This window comes from Hippocampus guttulatus, chromosome 14, assembly GCF_054856545.1.
Source record: "Hippocampus guttulatus isolate MCC_2025c chromosome 14, RoL_Hgut_1.0, whole genome shotgun sequence".
Taxonomy (NCBI): Eukaryota; Metazoa; Chordata; class Actinopteri; order Syngnathiformes; family Syngnathidae; genus Hippocampus; species Hippocampus guttulatus.
The window spans coordinates 14393849-14409227 of record NC_141274.1 but is presented as its reverse complement, the minus strand read 5'-3'; the positions used below and the strand labels follow the sequence as shown (position 1 = coordinate 14409227).

The 15379-nt window shown below is 45.6% G+C and overlaps 1 protein-coding gene across 1 annotated transcript in view; it reads right to left on the bottom strand.

The window, feature by feature from the left end:
• Positions 1 to 14561, bottom strand: part of LOC147195272 (rho GTPase-activating protein 29-like) — a 33551-nt gene extending 18990 nt beyond the window's left edge. Inside the window, exons 1-3 of the mRNA XM_086129014.1 lie at positions 14397 to 14561; positions 12872 to 13213; positions 861 to 1004 (exon numbers count right to left, since the gene is read on the bottom strand). Coding sequence (XP_085985140.1) covers positions 861 to 1004; positions 12872 to 13145 — 418 coding nt within the window. The 5' untranslated portion in view covers positions 13146 to 13213; positions 14397 to 14561. The remainder of the gene's footprint in view (positions 1 to 860; positions 1005 to 12871; positions 13214 to 14396) is intronic.
• Between the last annotated feature and the right edge of the window lie 818 nt (positions 14562 to 15379).

The window sequence follows — 15379 nt, the reverse complement described above, 5'->3', positions numbered from 1 at the left end:
TCACTGAAAGTGGGAAATGCACCGATGTCTGCCGCCACAACATGCTTTTCTCATGCAACGGCTCCAAGGCGAATTCTTTCTTGACATTTTCCTACATGCGCGGAAGCAAAAAGTGCCTCCGGGAGACGTTCAGAACAACAGAGCGGCAAGCGGCAAGCGGCGTCAGCGGCGTCTGCAAATGGGTTGGGCGAACGTGTGTTTGTCTAAGTGCGCCCTGGCGGGCTTCCAGACGCCGCAGGTGTTGCGCCAAACGCGACGAGGACACCCGTCATCAATCAAGCATCGTCGCTTACTCATCAGTGCTCACAAATACTCCACGACAGGAAGCAATGTGCGAGTCGCCCTCAAAAGGCCATTTTAGCCAACCAGAAGCCTGAAAAACGTCGTTTCCATAAAAAGGCACTCGACATCACGGAAAATGAGGGCTGGGCCTCAATGATCTCGTAGTATTTCAATCAAAGTTTGAAATGAAAACCGCTATGAAGCGGTTTCTCCTCAAGAGAAAATGGAGCGCACTGTAATGTCATGGAAAGGAGGCAAAACAAAATGCTATTTTTGCCATTTGGACACACAGCCTAACTGTTCTCATGAATTAACAGTCAGTATTCATCAGTTTGATGCCGTATAAATAATCTCGGCATCATTTGCAGTTCAGTCATAATTTGTTTGGACCGCTGCCATGTTTCCAGTGTGATTGAAGTGCAACGGACCGTTGCCGTTTCCTTTCTGGCATTGCACACATGCAAACTCGGGGCACCGGGTGACGCCTCGGAGCTTTCAAACAGAGAGCGGGTGAGCACGCTGTGACATTTCGAGGCCGGGTGTCGCGTCAGCAGCGTGCAGTGTTGGCCACCGCTTACCTTTCACCTTGGCGATGAGCGTGCCCGCCTTGCCCAGGATGTCCACTGAGTTGAGGGCCTGGTGTTTGGCAATGACGGCCTTGAGGACACGCAGCAGCTCGGCCAGACGCTCCTGGACCACCTGTCGGAAAGCCTCCGAGCCCTCTGTGGAAGAGGCGCAAAAAAAATGTGGTCCCTTCATTCGCTTGGTAAAAAGTCGCACTCGTTCATTCTTGACATTCTTTTGCTCTTTGCAACAACAACAACAACAAAAACCTCACCGTGACACACACTATACATGTGGAAGTTGTCCTTCTCAGACACCCAAACCGTTTTTCATGGTGTCGCGCACAACACTGTACAGTAGTACCTCTACTTACGAACGTCTCTTCATTTGAAATTTCCAAGTTAGGAAACACCTCAAACAGGAAAATACTGCCTCTTGTTACGAAACAAATTTCAAGATACGAAAGGTAAAAATAAGAGTTTGGCCTGCTCCTCGCAGCTCGGAGTTTCTCGAACGCAACATACTTCTAGCTGCTCTGCCATTGGCTGCTACTGAATTTTGAAGGGGTGGGGGGGGGGGGGTTGGAACAAATTAGTGCATTTACATGGAAAATGCGTCTGGACTTACAAAATTTTCTAGTTCAGAAATTTCTTCCAGAACCAATTAATTTCGTAAGTAGAGGTACCTCTGTACATGTCAAAATGTACTTGACTGCTAACTGTACACAAAAATACCATCTCCACATCAGACAAAATCATCTAATATGGAGGAGGCAGACTTGGCGCAGCATGTAGGTCTCCCCGGAACATGAAGAAGGACGCGCCCAAAATTGCGGAGTCGCCTAGTTTCAAGGACTTCAAGAACTCTAATCGTTGGCACAACAAATCACCCTCCACTATAAAAAGTGATTATTGACGCACCAGTGACCAAAATGCGTCAGCGTCTACAAGAATACCAATTATCGTAATTGACCACGTCTCCACATCATGCAAGATATAGGACCTAACAGGCACACTGAATACAAAGAAAAGTTGTCTTGGAACGTAAACTTGGACACACATACTCTAACACTGTGGAGGGACCGCATGTCAACTAAAATGCTAATCGCCACTAAAGATGGCGTCTCCATACAACACAAGATTATCGATTACGAAAGAGGTAGACGGGGCGGAACAATTGAGTCACCCTGGAACATAATCGTGGATGAGCGCAAAATTTGTGGAGGGACCGCAATATGTCAGTCTCCTAGAACTCTCATTATTGTAAAAGACGATGTCTCCACGTCATGCTAAATGATCGGCTTCCGAAGATGCAGACTGGGCGCAACAAAAAATATTGCTACAGAACATAAACACGGACCCACACAACATCGTGGCGCGACCACACGTCAAAAGTCTGCTAGAAAAGAAACCATAACTCAAGATCGTCTATGACGGAGGAGGCAGACTTTGTGGGACAAATAAGTCCCTCTCGAAGATCAACAAAAAGGCACACGCATTGTGGAGGGCCTCCACGTCAGAGTTGACCGGACCACTAATTGTTGTGAAAAAGACGCAGTGTCTGCATAACGCAACATAACCTATTACACAGGAGGCAGAACGGACGGACTAAATAAGTCGAGTAAAAAAAAAAAAAAATCTGTCTGATAAATACACTTGAAATAATCAAATTACTAAATCGCTCAAATAATAATCATCGGTAAACAAAAGAACATTAGACGCGCTCCGTGGGTGCTGCCGTTTTGGTTAGCATTAGCAACTGCTTAGAAGCGGGTTCGGCCGTCAACAGTCGAGCAACGGCCGGCAGCAGATGAAATGAGCTTTTGGGAAGCCGAGTAATGAGGGGCTGCGGAAGCACAACGGGGCCTCAACCAAGCATGTAATCACACATGTGGGGGGGGACGGGGGGACAGAAAAGAGACGAACGGGAGGAAGGGCCGAACTGAGACAGGAAGCTCTCCGAAATAGAACAACAAAACAGAAGAGCGACAAAAAGTGAAGGTTTGGAAGTCGACGCTTGCGGTTGGTTGAAATGCAGTGAGGAAAAAAAACGGTTTTGCAAACGCTGATGAAACACCTGCCGCCGGAAGAGGTTTGTGGGACAGGAAGCTCGGTGACGAGGCGCTTTCTGCGCTTTGGTGGTCGCGTACGAGGCGCCACACAACTTTGTTAAGAAAACCTTTATTAGTCTCGCAATGGAGAAATTCCAGATTCACAGCAGCAAAGTTATGAAAGGAAGAAGTAAAACAACAAAATATAGGATTCATCCTCTGCGTGACATTGCGTCTCTTCAGGTGACACAAATGCAAACAAGGCATAGCTGCCAATGAGACTGTTCGGGCCACCAGAGAAATACGAGCCACATTCATCAGTAACCAAGACCGACGTTTGTGGATTGGGGATGGATGGATGTTAAGAGATAGACAGACGGACGAATGGACACAGACAGACAGATGTTTGTGTGTCATGAAAACCGTTTTGATTAAAAAAAAATAATAATAAAAAAATCGGTTTGATGTAAACAAATTGAATCAAATACCCGATGCATGGAAAGGCATATCAAATTGTCTTTTACGCACAGCAGGTAAGAATCAGTATAAATTGGTTTGGTGTTACGAATGATTTGTTGTTTCTTTGAATATCATTAAGTTGACTAATTGAGGCTTTGTGCCGCTTTTTCATGTTACGTATTATTAAACATGACCCGAGCTACAGCCGTACCATGTCGTATCGAATCGTAATGCCACCAAATCGAAACAAATCAAATTGTTTCACTTGAAAGGGAACCGCCCTTCAATCGTATCGCACCGCATATGTGTCAAAATACGGATCGAAGCGTCTTTTATGGGAGGGATGCTGAAGATGGATATTTTTTTGGATCGTTTGCTGCTTTAAAAAAAAAAAAAATGAAGAAATGGCAAAACCCTTTGATGCTGGACAGTACGCCACTCAGAAAATGACAAATGCATCGCATCATTTATTATGTCAGCGACCGGTGACACCTTTCTTGACGTTACTCGTGCCTTTCGCAGATGAACTATGTGAAAGCTGTCACGTCTTGTCAACGCGCAACAGGTACGTTCACGTCTGTGTGTGCGTGTGTGTGTGTGTGTGTGTGAGTGTGTGTGTGAGTGAGTGATATGGGGGAAGGGAGGTGGGCAGGAGAGTCATCTGGTTTTCATCAAGAGGCAGGCAGGATGAGAGGCCGGATTTATTGGAACGCTGCAGGAATTACAGGGGGGGAGTGAAAATGAGAGGTTGGGTGTTTTTCTCAGCCCCTCCCTCGCCGTGACAAATGCACTCATGGTCTCACACACAAACACACACACATATACACAGCTGGCGGAGGAACCCTCCAACTTCTCCATAGGTTCAAATGGTGCCTTTTCTACCTCGAGGAACTTTTTTTTTCATCCCGAGAGCTTTCGGTGTGTTTGGACAGCGGGAATTTCATCTCAATTTAGGTTACGGAGCCAAAATAAGCCCCTGTGCTCCAGGTTAATTACTTTTGCGAGATCCAGAAAACCTTTGGAACAAGGAGTGTCGAGCTGATCCAAACCGATTAGAAATTTGAGTTTCAGGAACTGTGTAGCACTAAGTGTGAAGAACTTATCAAGTTGGTGCTTGAAGGCCCAAAGAAGGTCAAGCTGCGTGGGCGACGGCTAAATGGTACTGTTGAGACGTCCAAGCACTTCTGGAGTAGGGGTGTGCGATTGTATTTTTAAGAACTACAAAGACCAAGATGTAAAAGTTGATGAAATTTGGCATTTTGGGAACAATAAGCATCTTAAATGTAGTCATGTGGCCACAAGGAGGCTTTGAGATTTTCTAGAAAGGAACCTTCTAGATCCAGGAACTATAAGTAACCAGATCGAAATGTTTTTGAAAATGATAACTAATGACCTGACCCCAGGGAATGGAAGTCAAAGGGTGCATGTATGGACGGATTGTAGCGCTGATCACTTACTTTTAGGTAAGGTCAAGAGAAAAACTGAAGGTTGCTGGGACTTGAGGCGTACATACGCCGTTAAGAGGACCGAGGAAGATATCATCACCCTCCCAAGATCAAAGAACACATTTCACAGGAGAGACGTCAGGCTCACCTGCTCACCACGAGACGCCCCCCCCGTCCCGCCCCCTTAGTACCCCCACGCACCGACGCCTGGGGCGGAGGCTTCTCTTTGAAGTACTCCCAGCCACCTCCACTTAAAGCCACCAACAATGGACCCTCATTAAAGCGCTCACCCTGTTTCCCTTTTAGGTATGTTTGGCCCACCAGTGCTTGAAGCGCTTTGACAATCAAAGAAGTAGCAAGAAGCACAGGCTTGGTTAGCAAGGCGCCAGTAGCCCCCCCCCCCCCCCCCCCCCCCCGCGGCCCCCACCCCCGATTCGCTGCATGCAAACGAATTACCATCCCAAACACTTGTTTCCTTTCCTGGAAGAAAATTTGAAATTGATTTTTCACCGAGCCAAGTCCAAAAAAAAAAAAATCCCTGTACAATTGCAAGTGATAACACTACATTGTATTCAAACTACTTTTCATTTCTTGTTTTTTTTTAAAATTGCTATTATTTTAGCATAGTCTTCTTTTACTTTGTTACTATTGCCGCTCAACAACAATAACACTTTTTAATGAGTGTCAATCAAAAATAAGTGCGGTAACCTGCATACATATCTATTAGCTCTGTGTCCAATTGGACCACTTAGATCACTGCCCAACCACCCCCCTGCCCCCCCAACAATCCACAATGACAGAACAACACACGGAAAAAAAAGCAGCGTGTTTACAAAATACAAAAGGGAATGAAGCCATGAGCTCCAATCTCAAGTGACAGCTCACACTGACCGCTCGCTATTGTTTGCGCGGGGGGCTGCGCGCTCACGGCACTGTGTGACAGCAAAGAGAAAGCCGGCAAGAATCAGCCTTGAGTGCTTTTGTCACAACAATGGCCTGAAAAAAAAAAAAGAGGCCTGGAAATGTGCTGCCTGATTGCGGTGATGGCGGCTCTGGTGGTGGTAATGGGGGCAGGGGGGTGCCATTGTTTTGGTAGAGATAACAGTGGTCAGGGCTAGCATTTTGGAAAGGAAGAGCCCCCTCCCCTCCAGACCACATCAGTCACCCCCAACGTCCACCATCTCATTTCCCCCTTTGCCATGATGAGCCCACGTCCCACCCAAACACTCGCATCATAACAAATATTAACCATGTGAATTGTGACACACTGGCATGGAAAAGGAGTTCAGAACATTTGCGGCACTCACGCAATCTGCGTTGCGCTTGAAAATGTGGATTTAGATCGGCCGAACGAGCTTCACTGAACATTTTACTCAGGGATGGGAAGTATTACTCTCGCACATCTGCTCCAGAAAATAATACAGCGCAGCTCAGCCTCTCGCTAGCGGTCGTCGTGGCTAGCAGGCCGCGTTTACGAGTGCGTCAAACAATAGAGCCGAAGCAATCGGCGTAAATGTTGCTTGTTCCTATCCAATAACATTTCACACTGTTCAAAATTCCCAAAAGAAGACCAACTACTTACATGACGCTTTCCTAAAAAATAAGTTTAAAGATCTTTTTAGTTTGACACATTTGGATAAATTAAAGTGACCTACGGAAACTATTGCCGTTCCCGAGAAACGAATGTAACACCAGGTTAAAAAAAACTAACAAACATGTCTGGTCTTCTTTTTGATGTGGGGGGTCCCCGGCATAGGGGTGGGGGGGGGGGGAGGCCTAACCCTAATCCAAAGCTTCAGGTGGCCCGACAGACGTCACAACCCCCCACTCTCTTTCCCACAAGCCCCCGCTCTCTCTCTGGCTGATAACAACCGGTAATCAGTGAGCCTGTCTGGACACGTGATGAGCTTCGCGATGAACAAGCCTCGGCAGCGCCGGCGACAAAAGCGCCTCGGAAGAAACGGCTGGGAGCGCTTTTTGCTGAGTGGTTTGCCCGACCCCTTTCCTTGAGGATTCAGGCGCGGTGACGCATGTTGACTCAGTCCACCTGACAGATGCCGCGCTCCCCACCATTCACTTTGTCATTCCGACAGAGAAACGTCATCTAAATGGCGTTCTGTGACAAATAGCGGATCTGGTACGGCAAACGTTGACAACGCTGTGCCGTATGAAATGTGATCTGTGGCGAGTGGAATTGTTTTATCAGAATTCTGTCAGCAAACACGACTTACTCCACACGCCCCCACGTTCAAACAATTTTGGCCACCGCTGCCGCTTGTTCTGCAATGCCTTGTTTGAAGGCCGAGCGGGCGACGCAGCCGCCGCGCAGACAGTAGACAGCAGGCGCTCCATAAACAGCTACCTGCCTTTGAGTGGAGGCGGGGAGGGGGAGGGGAGGGGGTTCACGGCACCGTGTGAGGTCCGGTCTCTTAATACAGCAACAAAACAAAACATCCTCCAGTCGCTATCAGTTGATAGGCTGCGAAGATCCAACTTTTCTTTTTTTGCTGTCTTTTTATGACCGGTGCCAGAGGGCAAAATTTTGCCTTTCCGGGTCGTATCAAAGGCCGAATAACACTTAAATCATGAATAATGGCTGCGTGAAAGGGAATAGATCAAATAATATCAAAAAGCTGGGAGCGGGCTTTCCACGAGCTCCTTCACACCCTTTCCCCGTTTTTCCAGTGTCAGAATTTGAAAGGCACCGGCATGGAATTTGCCGTTGTATTGTATAATCAGTGGAATGACGGACGGGTGAAAGGGAGTATCAGAACGTAAAATGACCTGGTCCGTTCTTTCTCAGTATTATCTTGAGATCTCGCTGATCTGGAATATTAAAAAGCTGGGAGTGCCCTGGTTCGTATTTTAATGCGTTCTCATTTGCCCCCTTTCACACTACCCCTGTTTTTTCCTGAGTCTGTGGACCGTGTCAAAGGTTGCAACACAGTATTTCCCATTTTCTGAGGCAGTATCAGAGGTGAAAGGGCGGCAGCCTGACGGGGAATATTGGAAAGCCGGGACCGGGTCCTGAAGATTCCGTATTCACCTTTCACACTGTCCCCGTCAGTCCTTTTTCTCTCGAGTTGGCGGTAGGTCAAAGGTCGTCGATACAAGAATACGATGTGAAAGGGGGTCACAAAAATGCAAACGCATGCCATTGTTCAAGGTGGACATCGGGACTTTGGAATCTTTACAGCCTACCAAATGATGTTGACACGAGGATTCTTTTTAGGACCATCAACAAGGGAAAAAGGCAAAGGGGCAGTGGGAAAGAAGCCACCAAAAATGTCCTCTCTTTATCAGAGAGGCCAGAAGGTAGGCTGCATGAAGGGGAAAAATAAGCGCTTGTGTCGTCGGCACCGACACAAAATGTCCTCGCTTCCGAGGTAATGACAGATTTCACAGAGGTGGAACAACAGCTGCACAAAAGGGAAAATCCGAAAGCTTCCGAAATGCTATCATAGGCATATTTGACCCCATCCACAAAAAAAAAAGGGCTTAGGTTGTAAATTTCTCACCTCTCCTTCACTGCGACCAATCTATGACACGAACACCCCCCCCACCCCCCTGGTCCATAACCATAAATAACCAACCCAGGAAACAAGGCGCAATCAAGAACTTGCACAAAAACATCCTTCATGTGGCATCACGAGGAGGGGGGGGAAGTTACACCCCCCCCTCTCCAACAAATCCCACTCTTTTCTTTTTCCCGGCCCATTAAACCATTATGTCGCTAGGACGGCTTTCGATTGAAGGCGCCACCCGCGAGCCGCCACTTGAGCTGGCACACTCGGGTGGGCATTCACGGCGACCGCTCAGGATTTACGGGCAAATGAACAAGGACTGGTTTTAAAATGTTATCCAAGTTTGTCGACTTGAAATTTTGAGTTCACCCACATAATTTTTTTTTTTAACAGTGTTGTATTACGGCACAAATACCGTAAATATTATACCGAAGATGGATGTAGCGCCGATGGCTTTCACAGGCAGGCGGCGTGAAATGGGCCGCAGTGACGTGACAACGGCATCGTGGAATACAACAATGCTGTTTGACTGGAATAAAATAACAATCTTATCAGCATGTCGCGATGACACCGGCAAATACTTTGTGGAACACGGACACGTGAGTCAGTGCGACAGTTTGCGGCGTCGTGAAATATTTTCAAAACACGCTCACGCAGACGGAAAGGTGATGAAAAGGATGCCTGACGTTCCTGAAGAAAGAAAGACGACTTTGCTACGGCAACGTCCAGTAAAACCGGCCACTGAGACGTTGAGTGGGCAAAATTTAGCTGGCTGGCCGTGTATTCCGGGGAGGGGAGGCTTTTTCCACGTCAGCGCGGCTCACAGCTACCCTCGCGCTGCTCTATTGAAGGCGCTGCGCGGCCACAAGTGAACATTTGTTCAAAAGGAATGCCGAGTATGCGGGAGACTAGGGGGGATGGGGGAGGTGTGGAGGGGGAGGGGGGTGTCGGCCGGTACGTCGTCGACAGCTTCTTTATTCTTTTAAATCACCATCTCGCCCCCGATTAAAAGAATTAGCTGAAGCAGAACAGGACACGTGGACATCGAGCGACGAGCGGATGCTAACAATGTCAACAAGAAGACGCAGTTCTGCGACGCCCTGCGCACAAAATGCGGCAACAAGTGCAAATCAAACGTTGTGTGAATGCACATTGACTTCAACTGGCTGGAATCAAAACTAAAATCCAGCGCAGAACCAGAACTGGAATGAGCTTGCTAGATGTACCGCAACAACCAGGAGCAGGTTTCAATTTTTAACCAAAATGAAATCACAAGTTACTCTGTAACCAAAACTAAAGTCAAAAACAGAATGAGTGGCGCAACTAGTGAATAGTAGGACCATAACAAGAACAATTAGTCGCAGAAACAGAAAAAACACTAGAACCAAAGTAAAAACTGGAGCGAAATGCAGACCTATAACTCGTTTCTGAATTACAATGAGACCCGGTACCAGACTCGTGGCAAATGTGCAACAGAAACCAGTAGAACCAAAGCTGCATCTGCAACAAGCATGTGTAGAACTAGATCCAGAACGAGATCTAGTTCCAGAACCAAAAGCACAAATACCAAAAGAACCTGAACTATACTACAACCAAGATCAAAAGCGGAACCAGATGCAGAACAACAACAGAACAACTCTGTACTACAACTGGACCCTGTACTAGAACTAGTAGCGTAATTACAATCAAAAGCCTCCATCAACAGTAGAACTAGAACCAAAAGCACAACTTCAACTACTAGGAAAACAAAAACCAGAATTACCATTGGAACTATGCCACGATTATACCATGGAACTGCAATCAGAACTTAGTCTTCAGAAAGAAAGGACTAGTGTGCTGAGCGACAGACATCGAACAGGCAGGCCAAGGGTATCAACAGCTGTTGATGAGCGCTGTGAAGAAACACCCAAAGATAACACTCGGTGAGGGGCTATAACAATCTAGAGTGGGGGGGGGGGGGCGGAAGAAATATACAGGCCATACCACAGGATGAACTTCCACCAAAGTGATGAAAAGGCCAACGTATGGAGAAAGAAAGGATCTGCTTATGATCCAAAACACACAAGCGTATCTGCCAAGTACAGTGGAGGTCATGTCATGGGGTTTGGGCTTGCATGGCTGCCTCTGGAACGGGCTCGCTGGTCTTTATCGAATGATATAACTCAGGATGGGGGCAAGCAGAATGAATAACGGCTCGGGCTTATTTTGACGATGTCCTTCTGTCGGCAGTGCGTTCTAGGTCATTGCCATGTTGCATGGAGGGGACGCTTCTCCCCTTTAAGTTTGGACGCCTTTTCCTGGAACTTGCCTCGAACTAACAGAAAAACAACAGAGACCCAGAAGCAGATCATACATCGATAAAGCGATCTTAAACGCCCAAGCCGTAGAGGAATTGTGGAAGCCATCAAGGAACCAAGCCGCAGGGGCCCACAAAGGCTTTTCTGGGAATTGGGGTCAGGGTTCACCCAATGGGTCATAAGAGCCTCACCTTCTTGTCCTGGCCACTTCAGACCCGACTCAGCAGTGGAGCACGTGTGTGTGTATGTGTGTGTGTGTGTATTGGGAGGGTACACGCCAATAGCCCCCCCCCCTGTGCACTGCTAAGCTAAAGCCTCAAACGAGCCTCTGCTCAGGTGCTAAATTCCTGGGCTAACTGGTTCCTGCTGTTCTGGTTCACGCTGCTTTTGGCGTAGCAATGACATGCCGGTCAGTAAAGGAGGGTGTCACCCTGTTTGTTTACACGCGATGGGAATTTATAAACATGAGAGAGACTGGCTCAATTTGGGGGCAGGGGTGCACAAGTCCTGTCCTTCGGGTCCACCCCTACACAGCATGTTTGACATGTTTCCCCCTCAAGCTTCTACAAAGCTTGCTTTTAAGTTCACCGTTTGAATCAGGTGTGTTGGAGGAGGGGAACATGTAAAACAGGCCAGGTAGGAGACCCCAGGTGACATGGTCATTGTGCTTTCTCAAATTGTGACTCTTGTTTTTTTCGGTGTGCATTTGGTAACCGACTGGTGGCAAACAACCACCACGAATTCTTTAGTTGTACGGGATAGAAGTGCCCACAAGCGAGTACACATCCCGTGAAAAGTAAGCTTTTTATCCACCTGAAACAGAAGGAGGGATTAAGCCTGGTGACGACGAACGCGGCATCATGCCATGATTATTATTTTCGTTTTTATTAATTTGTTAAGCTCCTTACTAAGTCAGGAGAGGACGCTCACAAACTATTTGTGACCTTCTTTTCATGCACTTGCGCCCCCACCCACACACACACGCGCGCACACACGCGTGCACGCATACGTGCATACACGCATATGCATGTGCAAACATACACGGACACACGCAATGACTCACTCACAGACAGCGTCCTCCTCCAAGCACAGGAATGGTTAAACAAATCACTCCTGCGACCAGGAGCACTGTTGGACCCCGGTGTGTATCTGTGTGTGTGTGTGTGTGCGTGTAGTAGTGCATTAGGGATCAAACTACAGCCAAGTCACATTGTAGCAAAACAAAGCAAAACATTGCTCAGGTGGGACAAAATATTGATATGGCATTGTATCTTTTTTTTTTTTCACCGATAATATAGATTTTGATTAGTTGTTCTATTGATATCATGATGTATTATCTTTTTTCTTATGATACAGCATCCTATCCACTCAGAAGCATGAAATATTGATCCGTTTTAACAAAGGGTAGAACAATTTACTGTATAGGTAATGCAATGTATCTTTTTGTTTTCACCATACAGTATCAATGCTGAAGCATCAAATATCAGCCCGCTTTGAAACGATATATCGATATGGTGAGGTATTGTTTCTGATTATGATCCAGTATCAATACACAAGTGTCAAATATTTATTCCTTTTAGTTAGTGACAAGAAAAAAAAATGGTTTGCTTAGGATACAGCTAGTGATGCACAAGAGTGAGAACCCCTCCAGTATGAATAAGGTTTCCCCTTTTTGCCCCCTTATGGGGTTTTTGACATTTTCCTTGACCTCTGGGGAGTTTAGCCCAGAAGATGCCATTAATATTTTTCATGTGTGGGCTAGTGAAGCCCTTTCAGACTCTTTTGTAATTAAGGGCTACATAAATAAATTTGACCAGAATTGGCATGTCCATAACTATGGCGGCATTCACAATGCTCACCCAATTCAGATTTATTTTCGTTTAATCTGATCTTTTGCAATAATCATTCACATTACATCAACAAATGTGATCTCTAAATGTGCGCACGGAATGTGTCTGTGGCGTGACGCATGTGCACAATATGTGCTTGAACTAACCGGTCCAGCTTTATCTGTTATCAGTTCGAAAGCATCTTCTTATCACCACTGACTGTTTTCTGCTCCTTTGCTCGCCACGAATTTCGCTCATGTCTGTTCAGTCGAAAAAATATGACGCTTGCCGCCTTTTGACGACAAAAAAGTCAGAGGAGCACGACCTGAGCAACAAGACAGCAGTCCATACCGTTTGTGGATGTTTGGAGAGTCTCAAAATGTTTCCAAGAACACCGTATTGCGAATGCCTCTTGTCTCACCTGGACTCTGGAAGGCTTCCTTGAGGTGCAGTAGCACGTTGGCAAACCACCTGACGTCATTCACTAGCATCATCACGTACTCCGGGTCCACTCCGGGCGGGCATGACGCAGACACCGATGGATCAGCACCATCAGTCAGCAGGTTGTGGGAGTGCCGCCTGTGCCCGACATCCCAGGTCTTGGTGGAGCCCATCAGGGAATCGGAGTGATGTCTGGACGCCGCAGAAGCATGACCCCGCTTTACGCCGCCGCCTTCGCTGCTCTTACGGAGCATCCTGGCAGCGAGGTCAGAAGCGGGGAGCTACTCTACTAAAAAGCCACCCAGACGCTCAATGGCTTCCCCTAGAAACACACAGGATCAAGATGATCATGATGATGATCAAGCTCTCCGAACTAAACACACTGATTAATTCGCATGGTTCGATACAGTAGTTACCCGGTACATAAATGTTGATAATGTTCTGTATCTTTTCTATTTACGGTACAACGATGATGCAACCGTGTTAAATCTTATTCAATTTTAGCAAGAGTTCGGAAAAATATCAATATTGCGATGTATCGTGTTGTTCTGTTCTGTAATTCAGCAAAATTCATCTTATTTACTTACTGGAAGAATGTAACAAGAAAATGCTTGCAATCTATCAATATTTTTATTCATTACATATGACAGATATTAGCAAGCATTATGGAAGTTGTTATGCTTTCGCGGGCCACATCAAATGATGTGGCAGGCCAGATCTGGCCCAGAGACATTCAGTTAGACACCAGTGTTCTATTCAACTATGATTCAACATGATTCCAATGCATTTTTCACCGAGCACTTCAGCATTCACATGCATTTTTTCCCAAAATGGCAACTATAGTTAGTATTATTACTAAACTATTAGAAGCATTCTTTTCTTGCTGTTCGTTTAATATTTGCGCTTTAATAAAGCTATAGTTTTTGGTCAAATGCTCTATAAATGAAATTGAGAAGTGTGCTTCAAGTAATTTTAATCAAATTTGACCGGATGATGTGTCAAAAAAAATTATGTCGTTATCTGATAGTACCAATAATGAAGCGTTCAGTATTGCCTTCAATCATTTTAGCCATGCTAGAAAAGTATAGTCAGAAAAATCGAGTCCGAGTAAAAACAGCAAAAATTAGGTTATTCATTCGATACACATTTAGTATCTTACAGATAATAGATGGTTGTAAATCGAATCAGGCCATCATTATCGACATTTTATGCTGAGGGATCGATACAGACCTCGACTTAAAAGCAAACGATGGAGATCTTTGATGATAAAACATGAGTAATGACGTAAAGTAAATTTCGCATACCAGGGCTGACGAAAATGCTGTTTACTGTTATTATCACAATTGTTCAAAAGAATATTTGTAGTATTTAGTGTGCTTAGTGTAATACTAGGCTTGGAATGATGTACTGTACTTTCCTTCCGACAATCGGTCATAAAGCATTTCGCTGCAAAACTAAGAAAAAATAAAAACATCAAAAAAAAAACATGCGTTTTCACCACTCACCTGGCCAGCACTCTTTGGACATGGTAGCAAAGATATCCAAACAACGTTTTAGAAAAATAGTATTCCAGTTCGAGGTGGAAAGAATACAACTTTAAAAGAGCAAAAAGTGGAGAACAGCGACTCGTGACTGTACGTGTTCGCTGCACTGCAGCCCAAGCAAGCAACTCTCAAATCAGTCCTCATTAGCAAGTCCCTCGTCACGTGGGGGGTCTAACGGCGCGTTGATTGGTTTAAAACCGGTGGAGAGGGCGGGGCCTCGGTGACGCTAACTGGACGAGCGGACGCATGGGGATTTTAAAAAACTTAATCAACAAGGGAACACAAAAATGAATGGCTTTTTGTCGTGTTTGAATACTCGTTGTTAGCCTAACGTGAGCGAAACGTCAGCGTACGAGTTAGGCAGCGACATTATGAAGTCACATTGTAGTTTAGTGTTCACTTGTTTAGTATGCGATCTTGTTTCCGAGCGACACTGGAACGGCACTTTGCCACAGTAATGTAATATTTAAAAAATATATAAATCACTCATTTAAATAACAAATTTAAGCTTTTATGGACAGGTATGGTTAAATCCAATCCCCATGCTGCCATCTAGTGTGCAAAGAATTCAAGCGGATCATGGCTTCAGGGGTGATTCAGATGTTTGTGGTTTGTTTTCTTTTGTACAACCACAATATAAGTACACTACAAGCTAATGACTTCCGAAACAAGCGTGGTTATAAAAAAAAACTGCCCTCAAGATAACATGAACATGCCTCCTATGTGGTGATTATCGTTTTCTCTCTATATCAGTACACAAATGATCAATCAAATCGAAATTAGGTGTGGGATAAAATGCTAATGTGACGTATTGTTCAACTGTCAGTTTATACTGCGTGTGTCCCAAAATATCGATACTGTGATATCTGCTTTATGATGAAATGCTAACAACATAGCAAGTTTCCCCATAATGCAATTTGGCATTGACTTGCGCATGAGGAATT